This window comes from Paroedura picta, chromosome 13, assembly GCF_049243985.1.
Source record: "Paroedura picta isolate Pp20150507F chromosome 13, Ppicta_v3.0, whole genome shotgun sequence".
Classification (NCBI taxonomy): Eukaryota; Metazoa; Chordata; class Lepidosauria; order Squamata; family Gekkonidae; genus Paroedura; species Paroedura picta.
Window position 1 is genome coordinate 19,539,660 of NC_135381.1, and position 19,784 is coordinate 19,559,443.

The 19,784-nt window shown below is 48.5% G+C and overlaps 1 protein-coding gene across 4 annotated transcripts in view; it reads right to left on the bottom strand.

The window, feature by feature from the left end:
* MED12 (mediator complex subunit 12) overlaps positions 1-19,478 on the bottom strand; it is a 31,849-nt gene extending 12,371 nt beyond the window's left edge. Inside the window, exons 1-31 of one of the 4 annotated variants that reach the window (XM_077307474.1) lie at positions 19,074-19,478; positions 18,104-18,208; positions 17,158-17,349; positions 15,689-15,848; positions 15,189-15,364; positions 14,933-15,043; positions 14,508-14,762; positions 13,987-14,133; positions 13,708-13,807; positions 13,344-13,480; positions 12,367-12,498; positions 11,471-11,597; positions 11,003-11,232; positions 10,823-10,906; positions 10,137-10,316; positions 9,071-9,215; positions 8,461-8,579; positions 8,205-8,348; positions 6,762-6,925; positions 6,426-6,557; positions 5,327-5,554; positions 5,060-5,204; positions 4,146-4,266; positions 3,888-3,989; positions 2,921-3,034; positions 2,613-2,767; positions 1,810-1,989; positions 1,076-1,147; positions 705-856; positions 435-596; positions 237-348 (exon numbers count right to left, since the gene is read on the bottom strand). In XM_077307474.1, the coding sequence (XP_077163589.1) occupies positions 237-348; positions 435-596; positions 705-856; positions 1,076-1,147; positions 1,810-1,989; positions 2,613-2,767; positions 2,921-3,034; positions 3,888-3,989; positions 4,146-4,266; positions 5,060-5,204; positions 5,327-5,554; positions 6,426-6,557; positions 6,762-6,925; positions 8,205-8,348; positions 8,461-8,579; positions 9,071-9,215; positions 10,137-10,316; positions 10,823-10,906; positions 11,003-11,232; positions 11,471-11,597; positions 12,367-12,498; positions 13,344-13,480; positions 13,708-13,807; positions 13,987-14,133; positions 14,508-14,762; positions 14,933-15,043; positions 15,189-15,364; positions 15,689-15,848; positions 17,158-17,349; positions 18,104-18,208; positions 19,074-19,172 (4,482 nt within the window). In that variant the 5' untranslated portion in view covers positions 19,173-19,478. Of the gene's footprint in view, positions 1-236; positions 349-434; positions 597-704; positions 860-1,075; positions 1,148-1,809; positions 1,990-2,612; positions 2,768-2,920; positions 3,035-3,887; positions 3,990-4,145; positions 4,267-5,059; positions 5,205-5,326; positions 5,555-6,425; positions 6,558-6,761; positions 6,926-8,204; positions 8,349-8,460; positions 8,580-9,070; positions 9,216-10,136; positions 10,317-10,822; positions 10,907-11,002; positions 11,233-11,470; positions 11,598-12,366; positions 12,499-13,343; positions 13,481-13,707; positions 13,808-13,986; positions 14,134-14,507; positions 14,763-14,932; positions 15,044-15,188; positions 15,365-15,688; positions 15,849-17,157; positions 17,350-18,103; positions 18,209-19,073 lie in introns of all 4 variants that reach the window. The other 3 variants (XM_077307473.1, XM_077307472.1, XM_077307470.1) reach the window with 3 other exon arrangements.
* Between the last annotated feature and the right edge of the window lie 306 nt (positions 19,479-19,784).

A 19,784-nucleotide genomic window follows, 5' to 3' on the forward strand; every position in this document is an offset into this window, starting at 1 on the left:
TTTCTTATATTTCTATACCACCCTCCTGGGACGCTGCTTCTGAGGACAGCCAAACTACCACTCTTGTATGACCAGGTAAACACTTCACCAGATACACAACTGGGAATTTGCAGGATCTCCAGGACACATTGCCAACATCTCAATTTAGAAGTCAAGCTGCCTCCCCCCTTCAGTTTATCTGCCGCCCTAAGAGAGGAAGAGGCTTCCTTAAACTTTGGCGTGACCAGAGTGCCTACCTGTTGGACCTGGCTGTACAAGGAGGTGAGGAGGCCTTCCCGCTGCTCATCCTGGCCTTTCAGACATGTCAGCACCAGGGACAGGAAAGGCTGCTGGCTCAGCAGGGACATGCTGCAAGTGGGAAGGGGAAAGGTGTGAGCAGCACTGGGCTTTTCCGAGAGGATATGCCTCCCCACCCCATTCTCGGCATCCCTCACCTTTTCTGCTTCTGCCGGTCCCGCTCTTTGCGCGATGAGGAGCCCAGGTGCTGCCCTTTCTCCAGCTCATCTCCTGCAGCTTTCAGCACGTAGCCTTGCACTGAGGTGGGCAGCTTGGCAATGAGAGGGGCCACTAGCCACACGCCTGATCTCTCCAGGGAGCTGGGGGCAGGCACACAAGAGGGAAGCATCAAACCATTCCTGAGGCCCCGCAAGCATCCTCCTTCTCCAACCCCCCCCCCCCCACGGTGCACTTTTGCACACACGGACCTGAGGATGGGCTTGGCTTTGGTGCTAGGTGGCACCGTGCTGGTAGAGCTGGCGATGCTGACAATGCCGTTGCTGGCGGAGTTGGTCTCAGCTGACTGCTGGAACACCTCGATGGTTGCCTTGGCAATATTCTCCAGCAGAGAGTTCATTTCCTGCTACAAAAGGGCAGAGCGCCTATTTGGACACTCAGACTCACTTGCCCAAACCTGGCACCTGCTCTTTGCCCAACCTCTGTATTCTGGCTCGGTGCCCAGTTCATGCTTCTCATCAGAGCCCTTGTGGGGAAGCCGTCTCCAGACATACCAGAGAGGTAGCCCTAAAAGATTCTTAGCCCAAGTCTGCCCTGCCCCAAACGCTGCATTTTTCCTTACGTTATTTGCCGTCTGCTTGATCATGAGCTGAAGCTCGAGCAGTGACTGCCGCATGGTCCACTGGTCCAGGTTCTGCAACATGCACAGAAAAGTGGCCATCATCCATCTGCCTGCTGCAGGCACCACCTGCTGTTCATGTCTCTCCTCCACTCACCAGAGTGTGAACTCTGAATTTTCTGGTACCCTTCAAGATTTCACCTAGACCAGGCCAGCTCTCCCCCATGGCCCACTCTCCCATCCAACTGCTGGCCTTCTCCATCAGTGCCAAACACAGGTCTTTTGTGCAAAAAAGGCAATTACAATGTAATGTAGATTTTAAATTTGTGCCAAACGGACACCAATTCTGTAATTTGCATAACTTACGCATACTAGACAAAGATAAATATATTTAATTACTTTGCATGTTAATTCTACTTCTGCTTGTTTGGGGATGGGGAAGCAAAGAGCACTGACAGAGCGCTGAACTCCCCGCACTTTCACCACAAACTTGATAGTCTTTTCAGGGCCTTTTTCAGTTTTTGATATTCCCAAAACTATTTCCTAGCTACTTTCAAACCTATCTTCAAAGCCCAGAGGACTTGAGTCTCTCATGAAGCTGAATGCTATACTCAGTGCCAATCCAGAGCAGAGTGACAGGCATTACAAAATACACACATTCGCAATGAAAACAAACCCTTCCCCACAGGATAAACTTCCTCAGAGGCCAACATCTGAGGGGATTAAGGATTCAGGACCTGTAAAATGCGCTTGATCCTTTGTCGCTGGGGGTTCTCGCCTTCCTCACTGTCAAGCAACCGGTGTGGGTAGCAGATCAGTTGCATCAGCCTTTGTGCCTGGGTGCTGCTAAGGACAGGATCCTGCAGGTCATTGCTGTCTTCACAAAGAGATTTCAGGCATCTCTCACCTACCCATTCCTGCAGGCAAGAAGGTTCACAGGTATGATGGTACCCAGCTCAACCTGGGAGACTCTGGGCCTACAACGATCACTCTGCACAGCCTAGAACCTGCCTAGCCTCTTCTGAAGTCTGCATTAGATGCTGATACACATGGAGGGAGGCGTGCTGAGATGGCAGCAGAACTCATTGTGGACTAACCTGGGGACAGGAAGATATTATACTTTGGAGGTCCATTTAAAGACATGCCAGGCCTCATTTTGGACTACATCAATAATTGAAACATCAATCGGTGAATCAAGCAGGTTACCAAAACCATGCAGCCAACAGTCTTGTAACATGCTCTACCTAGTCTAACCCCTGCATTGGCTGGATTAAAGTCAGAAAGTGCCCCTTTCCTCCCACTGGCTTCTCTCTCTCTCTCGTCAAAAAAGCAGACACATCCCGCAGGTTAAGAGTTTATATAACAAAAAGCAAGAGTATGGGGGGGGGGGGGGGGAGAGCAGCGCCCTGCTCTACTCATTTCCAGTGATTCAACAGGTATCCTCAGAAATGCCTACCACAGTGTAAGAGTTTCAGCTGCAGCTGTGACTTATCAGTGCCACCACATGAAAAGACAGAGGCACAAAGCCCTGAATGCTCACCTGCTGGCAGATGCTCCTTAGGACATACTTGGCATAAACATCCAGGCTGGCTGTCTCTATGGAAACCATCCTGCTTGCAGGCTTCTTGTCATCTTCCATGAGGTCATCCACCCCTCCCGGGTGGGAAAAACCAGAGCCCTTTAGTTCAGCATCCCCTGCAATTAGAACTCAGGGTCACTCAGAGCAATAATCCACATCCAAATGTCCCACTGTATCCCTAGACTAGGCAGGTCACGATAGCAGGATATCATCCAGTCCCATCCCCATCAAGGGCCTTCCCACACTTGCCAGTTTGTCCAGGCACATACCCAGCACAAAGACAGCTTTCAAGACAGCAAAGACAGCACCATCCACGATCCGGTTCTGGGAGGCAGCCAGCAAGTGCCGATCACAGGAGGACCGGATGCCCACTGAAGGCTTGTCTACAGAGAGGCCAGAAAGAAAAGAATTCAGTAGATGCTGCCTGCAATGGCAGAATGTCCAACCCAAGCAACAAAGGTCTCCAACAGCCACACACCTGGGGGCAGCTGATAAGCGAGGGAGCAGTCTGTACGCTGGCCAGTTCCAGCTGTGGTGCTCAGCACCCCCAAAATCTCACATCCTGAGAGCTAAAGAAAGCTCTTCTGCATCTAGTCCAGCATGAGGTCTCCAATAGCAGCCAGCCAGCTGCCCCTGGAAAGCCCTCAAGCAGGACAGGAAGTCAATGGCACTCCTTTGTGTCTCTCTCCCTGCATTTGATCTTCATAGGCTAAGCAAAGGTTCTATTTAGCTATCAGGCCTCAGAGCCATTGGCAGAGCTCTCCTCCACATGCTTAGCCTAACTAAAGGTTATCTAAACCAACGGCCATCACTGTATCATGTGGCAGTGAAAACGCATACTGAGTGGTGAAGAAAAACCACAAGGCAAATCTGGAGAGAAGGCGGATCAGTGCCTGATCCTCCACTAGAGAAACTAGATTATGAAGGAAGTTGCAACTGGCTTGGGGAAATCAACTATGGGGTAGCAGGGATGCCAGCCGATGAAGCTCTGTCCACATCAGGAGATAGGACAGAAGTATAAATGGTGAAGGTGGGAAGATAAAGGCAGAGAACACCAGAACTGGAAAGAACTTGATTGGGGCGCATGAGGAATGCTTTGCCGTGACAAAGAGGGGGAGAGCAAGAAGGGCTGGCAGCAAGAAATCTACAAATTGACTGAGCTTTAGGAAACATTACTGGAACCAGCAGCAAGAGGACAGATCCAGCAGAGTGCGCTAGTAGACAGTGTGTACTTACTGCTATCCTGCTGACATGGGTTCAGCTGTGGGGTCTTGAAAAGATGCAGCAGGATCCGACATGTCAGACGGGCTCCAGGCTCAGAGTCCTGCTCACTGCAGGCTGCAGACAGAAAGGGAAAAGCAACTGATCTGAGCTCTGCTGCACCTTCAGGCTGGGCTAGGCCCTTGCTACAGGACAACCTGCAAAGTCTGAATGAGGCCCTCTTTAGCCCTCCTTTTGCCTGCAAGCATCCAACATCTGAAGGCTGGCACTCACCAGCATTGAGCAGGGAGGGGATGGCAGCACAGCGAATCAGGTCCTCAAGAAGAAGACACTGGCGAGCAATGAGGATGGCCACAAATGTGGCAAGAGAGTCGTGGAAAGACAAATCACTCACCTGCCAGTAAAGAGGAAGAGAAGAAGGGTGCAGCTGTTAAAACAAAGACAGTAACATTCACCTGGGAGTAGCATTTTTCAACAATGGTCCATGGATCCAGTCAAAGCTTCTGCCAGGGAAACAGTTCCAAAACAACAAACCTACTTCGAGTTGTAGAGGAGGGGCCCCTTCGTGTCATTATAACCTTAAGCCAAGTGAGAAAGGCTCTATATGGATGAGAAAGGAGCTTCCCTCATCAGTTTCAAGCCACCAGTCACTGGAAAGTGCCTTAAGAAAAGGGACTTTCTGAAGAGACATCCCCTTCAGTTTTATTTTACACCCTGTTATAATCATTTTAGTTCTTTTCATGGGGTTGGAAAGTTCTGCTGACAGTCCCCAATAACTGCATTCATCAAAATCTGCTTTACTTTTCTGGACAGTAATTGCTGGGAGAGAAGCAGAATACCAAGTGAAGCCTTATTGGGCGGTGTACAGAAGACATAGCTTAATGGGAGACTTCCATCTGTCATAAGCCATAGAGGTTGCAAGTACTAGGAACAAAGTATTAGGAACACAAGGTAGGAAAGGCTGACATCTCTGGCTAGCCAAGGAAATTTTCAACAGTATTAACCAGTCCTCAGAAGGGAACTTTCTCCAAACAAAGATATTGCTCTGTGTTACTGTATTGGTCACCCTAATCCTTGGCTTCCTATGCCACCTCTCCAGACACATCCCACTTATTCATTTGCATGCCATCCTACACTTCCCCCTTCTACCTATCCTTCTGAAGGTGCCAGGCCCAGGTGGCCCTTACGTCCACATTGCAGAGGAGATCGTTGAAGCCACAGGTCCCGTTGTTGGAGGAGCAGCACAAAGCCTTCAGCACACCCAGCCACTCAGCACTGAGTGATTTGCAATAGCCCGTCAGCTCAGCACAAAGGATTGCAATGTCATTGACCCTGCACACAAAAAGAAGCATTGTCAGCACACCTAGCCACTGACTGGGGGCAAGTTATACCCTAGGGGCCTGCTACATGAACTCTTAGTGGCCCTTTCTGATCCCAGATGATTTGGCACTCACCGATCAGGGTCATGGTGCCCGACACACACATGCATGAGAGCGTTGCACACAAAGCTGTAGCGGTTGGCAGGGTTATCTGTGAGGCTCTTGCCCAGGTTGGTGTAGGTGAAGTTGTGTGCTGATGGGTTCTCAATGGTGTCAATCATGAACAGAGGCTCCCACAGCATGTTTGAGTCAGATGGCTCCACGTTGCAGTAGATTGTGTTTTTCACCTTGGAACAGAAGTCGCTGGAACAGAAAGATGGTGGTTGAGAAGCTTCAGCAAATATGGCCCGTCAGGCTCCCTACACCCAACAGCAGCATCTGGACATGTTTGTGGTGGGTTGCTGACTGTGCAGTCCTGTCCCCCACCACCTCTTTAAAAAGGGCCTAATGCCTCCAGAGGAAGACACAGACTTTAAAAATGGCCCTTGCAAAAATAACAGGATGTGTTGACTATGTCACTTTGCTCAACCTCAAGTTCTGCAAGGGACCCTGATGAAGTCTGAACTTTGAATAAACAAAAAACAGTCATCATCAACTACCATAAAAGAAAACGAGGCTAGGACTATTTGTGAAAGGAGGCCACCAGGTGAGTATGTAATGACACTGGATTGGACTATACAGTTATGCCACGTCCCCACTTAGATGGAGACCAACAGGGCAAGATCAAAGGAGATGTCCAACAATCAGGACTCCTGCCTCACAACGACAACTACTAGAATGGCCGTCTATGAACAGGAATCTATGTAATTCTTAAGATGGAACATTAAAAAGTTCTATGGTCTCTGGGTTCCTTCTCTTTTTAACAGTATTTATTAGCAATATTTATGGATATTATTATTAATAATAACAACAGAAATAACATTTTAAAGAATATTCATAAAACAGATAATTAACAATGAAGACAGACAACACTAACCAGTGGTGTTCCAAATTGGCATGTGTAGATTAGGAAGCATTTAATTAATTACATCATACAGAATTTGCATGGGCTTTAAAACAACCCACCTTTCACCAAGCAGTAGAAAGATAACCCACTGGGCCTAGTGGTTCTAAACTGAGAATATCTTTTAACATTTGCATCAAAATTCCGTCCCGCAGCCAGAACCGAGCTCACCTGAAGAGCTCTCCAAATTTACTCTTGAGGTGACTACAGGACGTGTACAAGTCATAGAGGTAGGCCAGTATGCAGCGCTCAGCAGAAGATCCATCGCAGCGGTTCATTCCATGCTTCACCACCCCACACAGCCTGAATGGGGAACAGATACACGGCAATGAAAGTAAATGCAGAACCCACTCCCAGCCCAAACTCAGAAAGCCAAAGTCTCCACACAGACAAAGCTCCACAGGGCAAAGAACCCTTGAGAAAGAGCCTCTGGCTCAGAGCCTTCAAAAGGAGAGGCACCGCTGGCATAGACCCGGCCCTGCAGCAGTAACAGCAAGGATAGCTCACCCTTCAAAGACTTGAGCCATCTGGTCCTGGTTGAGAATAAGGCAGGAATGATAATGCCGCAACACGGCCACGATGCAGAGGCACAGACTTGTGGTGTAACTTCCCACCAGGTCAGAGGATTTCAGCAGCAACTCCGCCTCCACCACGCTCAACTCATTCAGTAACTGGGACCAATGTCAGAGAAGATTCAGATGAAATGGGAGAGGGGTTGCAGGCAATGGAGCCAGCTGGTTTACTCCTCTCACACCTAATTTTGTCTATCAGAAGAGACAGAGGGATGGGGGGTCTACCAGGAAGTGTGGCCCTCAGGGATCTAACCGAGTCCCCTCTCACAAACTTGAGGCTAATCACTTTCCAAATGAGAACAAACCAAAATATAGTTTTGATACTTTTCTTACAGATTTCTCCAGACACCTACCAACCCCTGTTCCTCCAAACTTTGGCTTGATAATTTCTCACCAGTGTTTTAGTGCTTAGTCTCATTTGATCTAGTACCAAAGGAGTACGGTGGAAATTAGCATATTATCATCTTTAAAATTCTCTTGCTGTGTAAAGAATTTTTTTTAAATAGCCTGACTTTCATTTGGTGCATATACTGATCATCTCCACATACAACTTTCTTTTTACATCAGTTATGAATAAATTATTAAGCAAGCACTGTTACTACTGTTGTGCATTTGATATTACTCTGAATTATAATGTGCGCACCTTCTTTCCTGTGTTATAGGTAAACTACCCTGAGCCACAAGGGGAGGGCAGTATATAAATATAATTAATAAATAATAAATAAATAAGAGCCCTGGAATGTGCAAGCAGTTTATGGAAAGCATTTGATTGCATGTTTCTAGCACCTGATCAGCTCAGGTATACAACAGATGTCATAAAACAATCTGCCTGAAGACGTGGGGAGGGCATCACCACACCGTTTCTCACAGCCATGGAATTCCATGAGTTTCTGTTAAACTGAGTTGGCAGGTAATTTCTAGAAGACTCTGATGCACTTTAGAATTTGTGTATGTTATTGCGATCACTGTGATAGTTTTTATTGTTTTACTACAAGTTGGATTTGCATTTGTAAACTACTATGAGTCTTCAAGAAAGGTGAGGTATAAACAAACATTACATTAATAAATTGGCATACATTTTTTGTTTCTGTTCATACTATCTGACTTCCATGTTGCTTTAGTGGAATATTTTGCTTCTGTCTTTGAAGTTTCTGACATACGAGCTCTACGGGACCAGATAATGAAGGACCCTTTAGGCTGGAGGGAACCCATTCAGCTTCCAAATGTGGTCACCCATCACAAGAAATATAACCAGCCACAAAGCTTATGCTAGGCCAGATGTCATAAAAGCAGACATATTGTTACCACATCTCCTCCCAAGTTAGATGCACTGAGTGCGTGTGTGTGTGTATCTCTGCCCAGTTCCCAAGTTGCACACCTGGATAGCAAAGTCAATAAGCCCGCTGATGTTGAGCGAATACTCCATCAGATCAAAGATGAACTGGACGTGTTGCACCAGAGGCAGGTGGTATGACATCCCTAAGGCAAAGCTGGTGATCTGCTCCAAGACATTGCGAGATACCTGCAGGGAAGAAATATGACTCACAGCTGCCCAGTAGCAAACTGCCCACAGCTGGGCATATCTCTATTTGTTCATGTGTTTTCTGCCAATGTCTTGCACACAGGTCACATACCTGAGAGGTGACAAGATGCTGGTCAAAGTGAGAAAGGTGCTGGAATTTAGCAAAGATGTCCTCTGCCGTTGGGAATGCCTCTGGCTTATTCCTCTTCCTTTTTTGGCCTTCCTCTCCCCCTGTCAAGCCAGACAAAATCCAATAGGCCATTAATATTGGAGCCTGGAGAAGACGAGGTTGAGAGGGGACATGATTGCTGCCTTTAGGTATTTGAAAGGTTGTCAGAGGAGGGTAGGGAGCGGTTCCTACTGGCGGCAGAGGATAAGACCAGCAGTAATGGGTTCAAACTACATGTAGAATGATATTGGCTAGATATCGGGAGGGAAAAAATTCACAGCATAGTTCAGCAGTGGAATCAGCTGCCTAAAGAGGTGGTAAGCTCCCTGTCTTTAAGTACCAGCTGGACCGCTACTTATCATGGTTGATTTAGGACTGATCCTGCATTGAGCAGGGGGTTGGACTAGAAGGCCTGTATGGCCCCTTCCAACTCTATGATTCTAATACTTGGCCTATCCCAAAGAACAAACCACACCACCCTATCCTCCCAACCCTCCCCAGCACAGGTCGCCTCAAGGGTTTAGTCAGGGCTTGAGGCAGGCATTCTGCAGACCTGTCTCTGCTGTGCTCTTCCTGTTTAACACCTTCAGGATGTCTTTGGTTATTTTCTTGATAGCATGCCGAGCTTCGTCACGCTGCTTCCCAACACCAAAAAGCACTACCAGCCGCTGATTACACTCGTGGCTACTTGACTCCTCCTGAGGATCCAAAAAAGGGAAAGAGAAGCAAGTGTTATTCACTGACACTGGGAGACTTCTTAGCATCCAACACAAGATGCCCCTGCCTATCGCAGGAGTTCAAAGAGAGCCAAGGACGGGGCATATGAAGCAGTCAGTAAAGCACTAAGGGGAGGAGGGGTATTTGTTAAACAATATTATTAGCAACCCTGTACTGTTGCCGCATTGGCACAGAGCAGTGTTTCTCCAATTTTTGTTTCTGAAAGAGAAACAGAAACTTTGTCACTGCCAAAAATATTCACTTTTACCAACTTTCTACATTTCTGCACATCACTGATCTGGATTTGCTTCCCCACGAGAAGAAAGCAACCTTGTACTATGACTCAGGCAGAGATGCAACAGGCACTCTCCTCTGACGGCAGGCAATTCTGCTGCATGTTCGCATTATGAGTAATGAAGACAGACACATGTTAGGTTTGTGGCAGAGTAGAGGACTGAAACCACGTCTTCCAGATTCTAGCCCAATAGATCGAGCGGAATGTAACGCCCCATGCAGAGGCAGCAGTACTAACCCCACTCCAAACAGATGCAAAAGAAGCCAGAATAGTGAATAACAAATTCAGCAGACAGCTTCTTCAATAGGTAGGTACTTGGATGTAATGTTATGTCTCCCGGCACACAAGCTCCATCATGGAGCCAGGTGATCAATACATATTAAATCCACAGACCACAGATCTCCAAAAGTAAGTGATGGCAATGGGAAAGTGGAAGAATCTCCTCCCTAAGGATGAAGTGAAGAGGAACTCCAAACACAACAAACATTACATACCAAACAGTCTTCCTTTTAATCCACAATAGTTTTCTATGCATTTGGAAGCCTAACTATCACACACAGAAGTCTGTTCTCATGTAAACCAGCTTACGGGCTGGTTTCTCTCCTACCTGAGGGATGGGGAAATGTGTGGAATACTGGATGTGCCGTGGCTGTTCGTAGAGGGATGCCAGCAGTCCATCTGCAACCCTGTCTTTCAGAAGGGAAAGAGACTTGCTATCCTTCTCAGAATCCAGTTTCTCAGGGGAAGGGCTGGCCTTGGATTCACAGTGCATGGGAGGAGAAAACATCTAGGTAGAGACAAGCAAGAATGTTTAGTGAAGTGGCATGGAAGGAACATTACCAACACATCAGCTCACGAAGGAGTCCAACACACAGCCATCAACCAGGTCAACATGCCCAAGCAAAACAGGTCCTTCCTTTACAGCACGCTGAGAACAAGGGGACACCTAAGGACAATGACCAGGCTGGCCAAGCTCTCAATTGCTTTTTTCTATCCATCAAGAATACCTGGCCAGTTTTGCTTTGTTGACTACCACAAGAAAGACACCGGCCATGCCAGGTTCCATCCTTCATCCTTGATTTCAATAGCCTCCCCAGACATGTAAATAAAAGTATTTTAGGGATGACAATTCTTACGGATTTTCCCTCTCCACCAGTCACACAAAACGAAAGACAGAGGCTGTCTTTCAAACACTCCTGCACATGCCTCTGAGAAAAATTGTCAGGCACTCTGCAGAGTTATAAGTATGGAAGTCTGAACTGCCCAACCAAAGGGATGCTAACAAGTTTGTACCGAGAAATCCGTCTTCTCCACGTCATCAAAAATCACACTGGAGCTCTGGTCAATATCCATCTGGCACTCTGATAGGCCCATATCCTGAGAGAGACAGGAAAGAATACGGAGGCATTCTAGTGCCACACACAATACACACATTCCCAAGAGTCTGGCATCATGCCCTCCCTGACATCTCACCTCCAGCTTGATGCTGCTGTTGCCCTCTCCCTCCTTCCTGTCATGTTCCTCAGCAGTGTCATCGAATGGTGAGGGGGGACGGGGCCCATGAACATCCAGGGCCAGGTCCCCACGAGAAATCAAAGTGCACATGTACATGTTGTGAGAGAAGACGTCATGCCTAATCAGCTCACAGAACAGCAGGACTAGGTTGAAGAATTCCACCTTCTCATTCTCATTGCTGGGATCACCTGCCGAGGAAGGACAAAGAGAAAACAGGTGAACAAGGCAACAGGCGAGCAAGGAAAGAGGACAGAGGTGAGGAAGGCAGCAGCCCAGCCCAGCTCAGCCCACGCCTCATCACTACTCCAGGCTGCCCAGCTGCCTCAAGCACTACCCTCATGAGAAGCAAAGGCAGTTGGGGCTGGCAGACTTCCTCTGGGCGCAGCACAACCCAGGCCCTAAGAGGAGGCCCAGCAGAAAGCCTACTTAATACTGGTGCCTGGGTATCCAAGAACTGCATGAGGACTTCCTGAAATACTGGAGCGCTGACTGCTGATAGGGAGCCTGATGAGATGGAGCCCTTCTCATCCACCACTTCCGAGTCACCACATCTCTGAGAAGAGGAAAGAGGGAGGAAGAAAGAAGGTTACACCCCTTCTCCCACTTCTGTCCCTCCTGGAACAAACAAACACAACCTGCAATGGTCACAAAAAGAACTTTCACCTCACAAGACATCATCTCTTAGAAGAAGAATGGCAGAGGCAGCCATGCCCCTCTTGCCCAGTGCTCTATATCCACTCTCCCACCCACCCTACACCATCACCCTCTCAAGGATTCTGAGCCTAGAGGGCAGGACATGAGGCTCCCAGAGGAAAGGGGCAAGGGCACTCATAGCTGCTGCTGCAGAGGACAAGCAGGCACATTCAAAATTCATCTCTGGATTTCAGATTAATACTTAATTTCTTATGAGCCTCTTGTGGCGCAAAGTGGTAAGGCAGCTGTCTGAAAGCTCTGCCCATGAGGCTGGGAGTTCAATCCCAGCAGCCGGCTCAAGGTTGACTCAGCCTTCCATCCTTCCGAGGTCGGTAAAACGAGTACCCAGCTTGCTTGCTGGGGGGTAAACAGTAATGACTGGGGAAGGCACTGTCAAACCACCCCGTATTGAGTCTGCCATGAAAACGCTAGAGGGCGTCACCCCAAGGGTCAGACATGACTTGGTGCTTGCACAGGGGATACCTTTACCTTTACTTAATTTCTAGGGAACTGACTAGCAAACTAGGCTTCTTGAACAGGCTCCCCACCACAAGCTTGCTAGATAACCTCTTCCAGAAAACATTCCTGCAAGGACTAGCTCTGCTCCACATCCACCAACTTGCACTTGCCTCTGCCTCAATCTCCGACTGCCTCTTCTCCAGCAGCTTGGCCACGACCATGGCCCTGTGACGCCCAGACCGCTTGTGGCTGACAGCCCACTCGCACAGCAGGGCCACCACAGCATCGTCATCAGGTGTGATCTGTCAGGAAACAGGTTGGGTAGCGATTAAGATTCCTGAGTTTCTCTTCCCCCCTCTTTTGTGCATGACCTGATAATCCCCAACCCTGATAATCTGCCAGAGATCAGTCAGTAGGTGTAGCTCTGCTTTAGTCACAGAATGGACACCCTGCAACCGTATGAGGCCAGCACAAAGATTCCGGCTAGAGTAAATGGGACAACCCCCTCTTCTCAAACATAAGGGGACATTCTCTCACTGGAAGAGGGTGTGACCCTGGCTGAACAAGGTGGTTTAGGTTGAATATAGAGGATTGGTCCATTGCTGTCTTGTTGTTTTATTGTTTAACAGGGTAAATTATGGGGGTTTTATTGTATTTTAATGTTTTATCATGTGGACCGTTGTGAGACCTGTTGGGGAGCAGCGGTATATTAATTTAAAAATAAATAAATAAATAAATAAATAAATATGCACAATCACCCTGTATGAAATCATCAAACCCCACATTATTGCTCATCAACAGAAAATATGTGTATCACATATGGAGAGAGCCAGTTTGGTGTAGTGGTTAGGAGTGCGGACTTCTAATCTGGCATGCCGGGTTCGATTCTGCGCTCCCCCACATGCAGCCAGCTGGGTGACCTTGGCCTCGCCATGGCACTGATAAAACTGTTCTGACCGAGCAGTGATATCAGGGCTCTCTCAGCCTCACCCACCCCACAGGGTGTCTGTTGTGGGGAGAGGAATGGGAAGGCGACTGTAAGCCGCTTTGAGCCTCCTTCGGGTAGGGAAAAGCGGCATATAAGAACCAACTCTTCTTCTTCTTCTTCATCATTTTCCCCTGTCAACTTCAGCCGATAAACCCCTACCTCATGACTGTCTTTGTTCAGCCCCAGGCCAAATATTCTGTTGTACAAGGAATCTAAAGAGTTGCTGAAGTCTGATCTCTCAAAACTATGACTGTCCAGGACCTCTAAGGTGTGCAGCACCCGGCCAATGGTGAATCCTGGAGTGAAACAAGAAAACACTATAAGATACAGAGGTAAAGAGCAGAGCATTCTCCAGGCAGAAAAGAAAACAACCAGACTGCCTACACAGCATAAAGAGCTTGTTGTTACAAAAGATAAGGAGAATGAGAGACAAGCTTGCATGAACAGCCATACAGAAAGAGGAAGCAGGGATAACAGGAGAGCAACCTTGGAAAGGTATGTGGGCAAAATTATTGTGTGCTACCTGCAGTGGTTTCTTGGCATTTGTCAAAAGACCATCGCACCTCCACAGCCTGGCCTCGCTCTTTTATCTGTTGCTCAATCTCCCGGAGCTTGGTTCGGACCTGGCAAAGAAGCACCATAAGAGAGATGGTGTGAACAGCTGTATTTTTCAGGCATGCTGTCCTGGCAAGCATGCTCAGAATGGATGAAAGACAACTGTAGTGAGGCTGGCATGAAGCTCTTGCAGCTCTACTTGCCACAGGACTAGAGACAGACCAAGGCTCTGATTTCTGCTACTTACTTGCTGCATGAAAGCTGAATTGGCCCCAGGCATGGGCAGGTTGGAAGGGGCAATAGGCAGGTGGTCAAGTGGAGAGCCAGTCTTGATCCTGCTGTCAGTGAGGGAGTAATGCCAGACTAGGGCACTCGGACAACACAGGACAATACTCTGCAGACAAAGCAGAAACACTGAACATACTCAAACCTGACTCCCAGGTTCACACCCATTTGCCAGTCCTCCCTAGCTGCTCCAGGAAGGAAAGAATGCCCCCTTGACAGTCTCTTACACACCCACCATACTAAGTCACTCTGCAGAAATTAGTCTTTGCTCCTAGTTCACTTTAGTCACTCTGTTAAAATTACCATACCAGACGAAGTATAGATCTTTGCAGACTTCCCCTAAAGCCAACTTTTGGTGGTAGTTGCCTGTTAACAAGCTTATTTTGCTTATGTTTAAGCTCCCCAGGACAGCATACATGTGAGCCTTTGTTTCCTGCTGGACAGCTGAACATAATCTGTTCTCAAGACCCCACTCAAACTTGCCTGGAGGATGCAGCTGAGCCCAAACACCACCGGGCGGTGCTGGGGGCACAGAAGCAGATCACTGAAAGGGCTAGGGGATGGATTCCCCGCAGCAGGTTGAGGCGCAGGCGTGGAAGGGAGTGCATTCCCTGACTGTGCTGAGAGATGGTGGGGAAGATGCCCACCAGGGCCATCCAGCAGCAAGGCAAGCCGCCGGGTGCAGAAGTAGGCCAAACGCCTGGACAAGTAAGCAGACTGCACAAATTCCCCGGAATACTGTAGGGAAGAGAGAAAATAAATCAGTTCAGTGCCAAGTTAGGACACTCTCTTGATCCAAACTAACTCAGCATAGGCAGAGTTGTCCAGAATATGCAAGGGGCAAAAACCATCCCTTCTACCGTAAAATCAAGAGAAGGTTTTGACCACTGCAGAAGGGACAGGCTCACCTGCAGCAACAGGGGCAAGAGAAGCTTCAGAAGTTCATCCTCCCCAGGCCGAATCTTCTCAAAGCACTCAAGCACCCAAGTCAGGAACTCATGACGGTCCAGCATCCCATCCTGGAAGCAGATGGGGGGAGAGCTGAGCAGAGAGAAGGCAGCCAATTTGTGCTGGCTCCTTTGGTCTCATCTCCCGCTTGAGGGGAAACTCAATGCAACCCTGCTAAAGGAAAGAGACTTCTTTTCCCTTCCCTCCCCATCTCACCTGGAACATGAACATAGCTAGCTTTTCATTGTAGTCCCACTGCTTCAGGGCGTGCTCTACCTCCTGGGGCATGGGACCAGATGGAGACCCAGTGGCTTGCCCCAACAACTGCCGATAGAACTCGGCAATCTTCTGTAGCTGCTCCCACAGATACTTGGTGATAATCTGGGTCCACTCTGGAAGGAAGAACAGATATTAGTAGAAGAGGAAAGGGAGAGGAAAGGAGAAAGGCAGGACCTGAGGAAGTGGGGAGCCAAGCACACTGACCCTTGTGACATGGTGGGAAGAGTAAAGAAAGTGAGGTGCTGGATGCCAGGTCAAGCTGCGGACTCAGGGACCAAGCTGCAACGCTAGAGGCACAAGGTGGCCTCATCCTGGCAAAAGGGGGAGGAAATGCCAACAAGCACCAGATGAGATGCAGCAACTATAAGCAGAAAGTTTCAAGAAAGGCAAATCAGCCCTCTGTAAAACCCTGCTGCAGAAACAGCAGAAACTCTTACCACTGAATGGGTCGATGACGTGCCGTTTCTTCACCTTGGTTTCAGTGATGGCTGCATAATATGCACAGGTCATTTTAATCAGCCAGGCCGCTCGCATCACAGGCACAGTATGCTTTGCCAGGTAGCCAAAGACCTCCTCCTTTTTACTGAAGATGGGCACCTGCCAGAGGATGGAGTATGAAGGCTCGAGTCAAAGCAAAACAAAGGGACCGTCCCAAGTAACTCACCTCATTTGTAGGCAGCTTGTGAGTAGATGCAAACCAAGGAGACCAAAGATCACAACATCTTCTTTAGAGCTAGTGGCTCTTTGGCTCTATGTCTTCTCATGGCTTAGAACGACAGCTTCTATAACCATCACTAGGCCCTTCACAAAACTTCACAAGCCCATCCATCTTTCCTACACTCATTCCCAATAATACTAAATTCCTGCTGCTTTCCCAATTTGCTCCAAATAGTCCTCATTCACTACATCCCTTGCTCCTCTTTCCCTAGCTCAGCCCATGATTCTTAACCCCTTCCAATCTTGGAAGTCCACAGAAAGGGAGCAACAGAACCAAGACTTTATCCATTTTTATTTTGGAATTTTACTTTTTAATGGATTTTTACCCCAATTTTTCTCATACGGAAGGCAGCACACACCAAAATGAAAGCTCCGTTTGAATAAAAAATTGAAAGGTTAAAATCTAAACAGCAGAATCAAGATCAATATTTACAAACACAGACACATACCACCATTTAGGAACATAACCATAAACATCAACGGACAGAGTAAAACTTGCTTAGAAAGAAAGAAGAAGAGTTGGTTCTTATATGCCGCTTTTCTCTACCTGAAGGAGTCTCAAAGCGGCTTCCAATCGCCTTCTCTTTCCTCTCCCCACAACAGACACCTTGTGAGGGAGGTGAGGCTGAGAGAGCCCTGATATTATTGCTCAGTCAGAACAGCTCTACCAGAAGGAGTCTCAAAGCAACTTCCAATTGCCTTCCCTTTCCTCTCCCCAAATAGACACCCTGTGAGGTATGTGAGGCTAAGAAAGCCATCCCAGAAGGAGTCTCAAAGTGGCTTCCAGTCGCCTTCCCTTTCCTCTCCCCACAACAGATGCCTTGTGAGGGATCTTACATAGCAAAGCTGCTTGCCTAATCTCTGTTTGTAGTTGATTCCATGGCAGGCACAACCACAGACACACTCAAAAAGGCTCAGTTCGCACAGCCATAGATTTGCTTTAGTGGGGGGAGGGGACTTTTGAGCTAAATGTGAAAGGGACTTGGGACACACATAGCCAAGGGGATAGACCAGAAGGGAAGTTTACTTTGAACCATTGTTTCTCAAGCTGCATAAGAGCTGCATTTTGGGATAGGGATAGCTCAAACAGACCAAACAGTTCAAAGGGAACATTTCATTACTAGTGAAAGTTCCATTTTCACTTCATCAGAGCTTCACCTCCTTTTTCTTAGATTCACATGTCCCTTACCTTTTTAGCAAGGTGAGTGAGTGGCTTGGTCCCAGCCAGATCATTGAACCAGTTGTTGATAGCACTCTGGGAGCGTGCAGTTACCAGCCAGAAGCTATCCTTCTGGTTCACCTGTGGTTTCCGACGGCCAGTGTCAGGCAGTGTGTTGCAGCGCAGTTTCTCAGCAATAATACTGCTGAAGTTTGAACTGATCTAGAGACAAAGAAGAGGCCATAAAGCATGGGACTTTGTCTTAACGATCAGAGATTAATGGAGTTGTTGAAACACCCTCTCATATTCCTCTCCAAACCCAAATCTCCTTGTTTTTCAACATCTTCAACGCAGTCATCAAATGCAGACTTGCTTGCAGTTTAAGTGTTAAAACTCATTCAGTATTAAAACACCAGAACAAGTACTTTCTTGCACCGCAGAAAACTATTCCTAGGTTTTCCTCACATGAGAAAGATCTGTCTTCTTGAGAAACATGCAGGTTACATGATCTGACCAAGATGAGCCCCGGCATAGCCAAAAGACTGTAATCCAGGCAGCTAGCACCTGTATCTCCCTCTATCTATCCCAGCCCTGACAGACAGCCAACACACTGTTTCTCCAGCAAATGTCTCTCACACACCCCAGGCCTCAGAAACTTGGCTCTCCAAATCAATACATGTAAGAGAACAAAAGGTAACAGGTAAGCGTTTGTCATGGTAAAAAACTGGAAAGTGTTCATTTCACAGGTGTTCTATTTAAACATATTCCCAGGAGAACAGGAATATTATCTGTAGCTCGTATTTCTTCAGTAGAGAACAAAGTTTGTACATTGCAAAGTTATCTGATTTTCTGTGTACATAGGGGGGAAATGACACAGAGCCCATAATTATCAACACTGATTACCTCTGTTCATAGCCAAAAAATATCATTTGTCAGTTTCAGGTAGATGCATCATCAGAATGGTCAAAGCCCTCACCTTGGAAGGATTGAAATTGACATTTTTGGCACTGCCATGCTCATCCCCAGAGACGGCTGGCTGGTTGTTGAAACCCTGCTTCACGTTCAGAGCTGTCAGTTCATCCTGTAGGAAAAAAGGGGAGAAACTCCCAAGATCAGAAACTACTGAAAACCAGAAAGGAATGGCTGCCTCCACCGCACTGTCTTTGGGAGCATCCCAACAAGGCTGGGGTATGTAGATAGTTGCTATCAGGGACACAACCCATTATTGTACGTGCCTTTTTTTCTTCAAATACGGTCTAATCTACAGAACATGGATCTATCAATACTAACCAGCTCCATAAAGACTAACATAGGTTTGCACATCTGATAAAAAGGCTTCTGGGACACAGAAACATACAGAATCTTAAAATGAATATCACCCTTCTCTTCCATTATGGTATGCAAGGCAAGTCCACATGCAAAGGAGGGGAGAGTCTCCTGCAAGACCGCTGGGTGGGAAATGACCTACTGGTCAACCTCTGAAGACAACACCAATTTCTCAGGTACTAGCTGCTGGGGCAATTGGGAATTGAACCTCCATGTCCAGGGGCAATATACCTGACAATTCAGTGGGGAGGGCTGGGGACAGCGTCCATTTGACACCTGTTATGGAGTTTCTCATGGACAGCTGAGGCGCTGACAGCTACATGGCTAGCCACTACTGGGCCAGAGAACCATAGAGGATGACCCACTCTGATGCCCTGCGGGGGAGGGGAGAAGCAACCAGGGGGCGTGACCTCCCAAAACCTGCCCCCTCCCTTCCCCCCCCCTCCCTGTACAGCACCATGGCCAAGGCCCAGAAGGGCGCTGACCCCTTGACCGGCGGGGGCGCCCTTCCTCCACTCGGCGGCAGGGGGCACCAGGCTTCTCCTCCGTCCTCTCCGTAGGGGGCGCCTCCCCCTCCCCGGGCTCTTGCCCTCCCCCCCCCCGCGGGCCCCCAGCCCCACCTCTTTCTGCTTGGGGTCCTGCGGATAGACGTCAGGAGGGCCCAGGCGCGGGCGCTTGAGAGGCCGGTGCTCGTAGCTGAGGATGCCGAAGGCCGCCATGGTGAACGGGGCGGGGCGGGCGGCGAGAGGGGCGGCGAGGCCCAGCCGGGCCCGCGCCTGGCCGCTGAGGGGGACCTCGCAGGCCCAGCCACAACAAGGGCCGGCGGAACCAGCCGAGCCGCTCCCGAGCACTCCCGAAGAACACCGAGCGAGGCGCGGGGGCGGGGGGGAGGGAGGAAAACGGCCGAATCTTTCCGAAGCTGGGCTCGGACGGCAGATCGAGCGCTGACGGAAATTGACGATCGCGGGCGGGAGGCGAGACCGGGAGGAAATCCCGGAACTAAAGATCTCGGCAGCGGTTGGAGGGAGCGCAATGAGAAATGGAACACCCTCTTCGCCGGAAAAGGCCGAAGGCGATCGGAGACGCCGTGCGACGCCTTCCTTACGCATTACGGAAATTGACGAGCGAGGACGGAGTTGGCCGAGAGGGCCCCTGTTTGCGAGGCGGTATCGCCCTCTGCAGTTGCATTTGGGTCGCTGCGGCACAAGAGGAGCAGGAAGATGATGAGTTCTCCCGTGGGACGAACAAAGACAGCTTTGAAGGTTTTCCAATGAGATGTGCATCAGCAGTAGATTTTCTGGATTTCTGTATCGCAATGCTTGCTAGTTTCG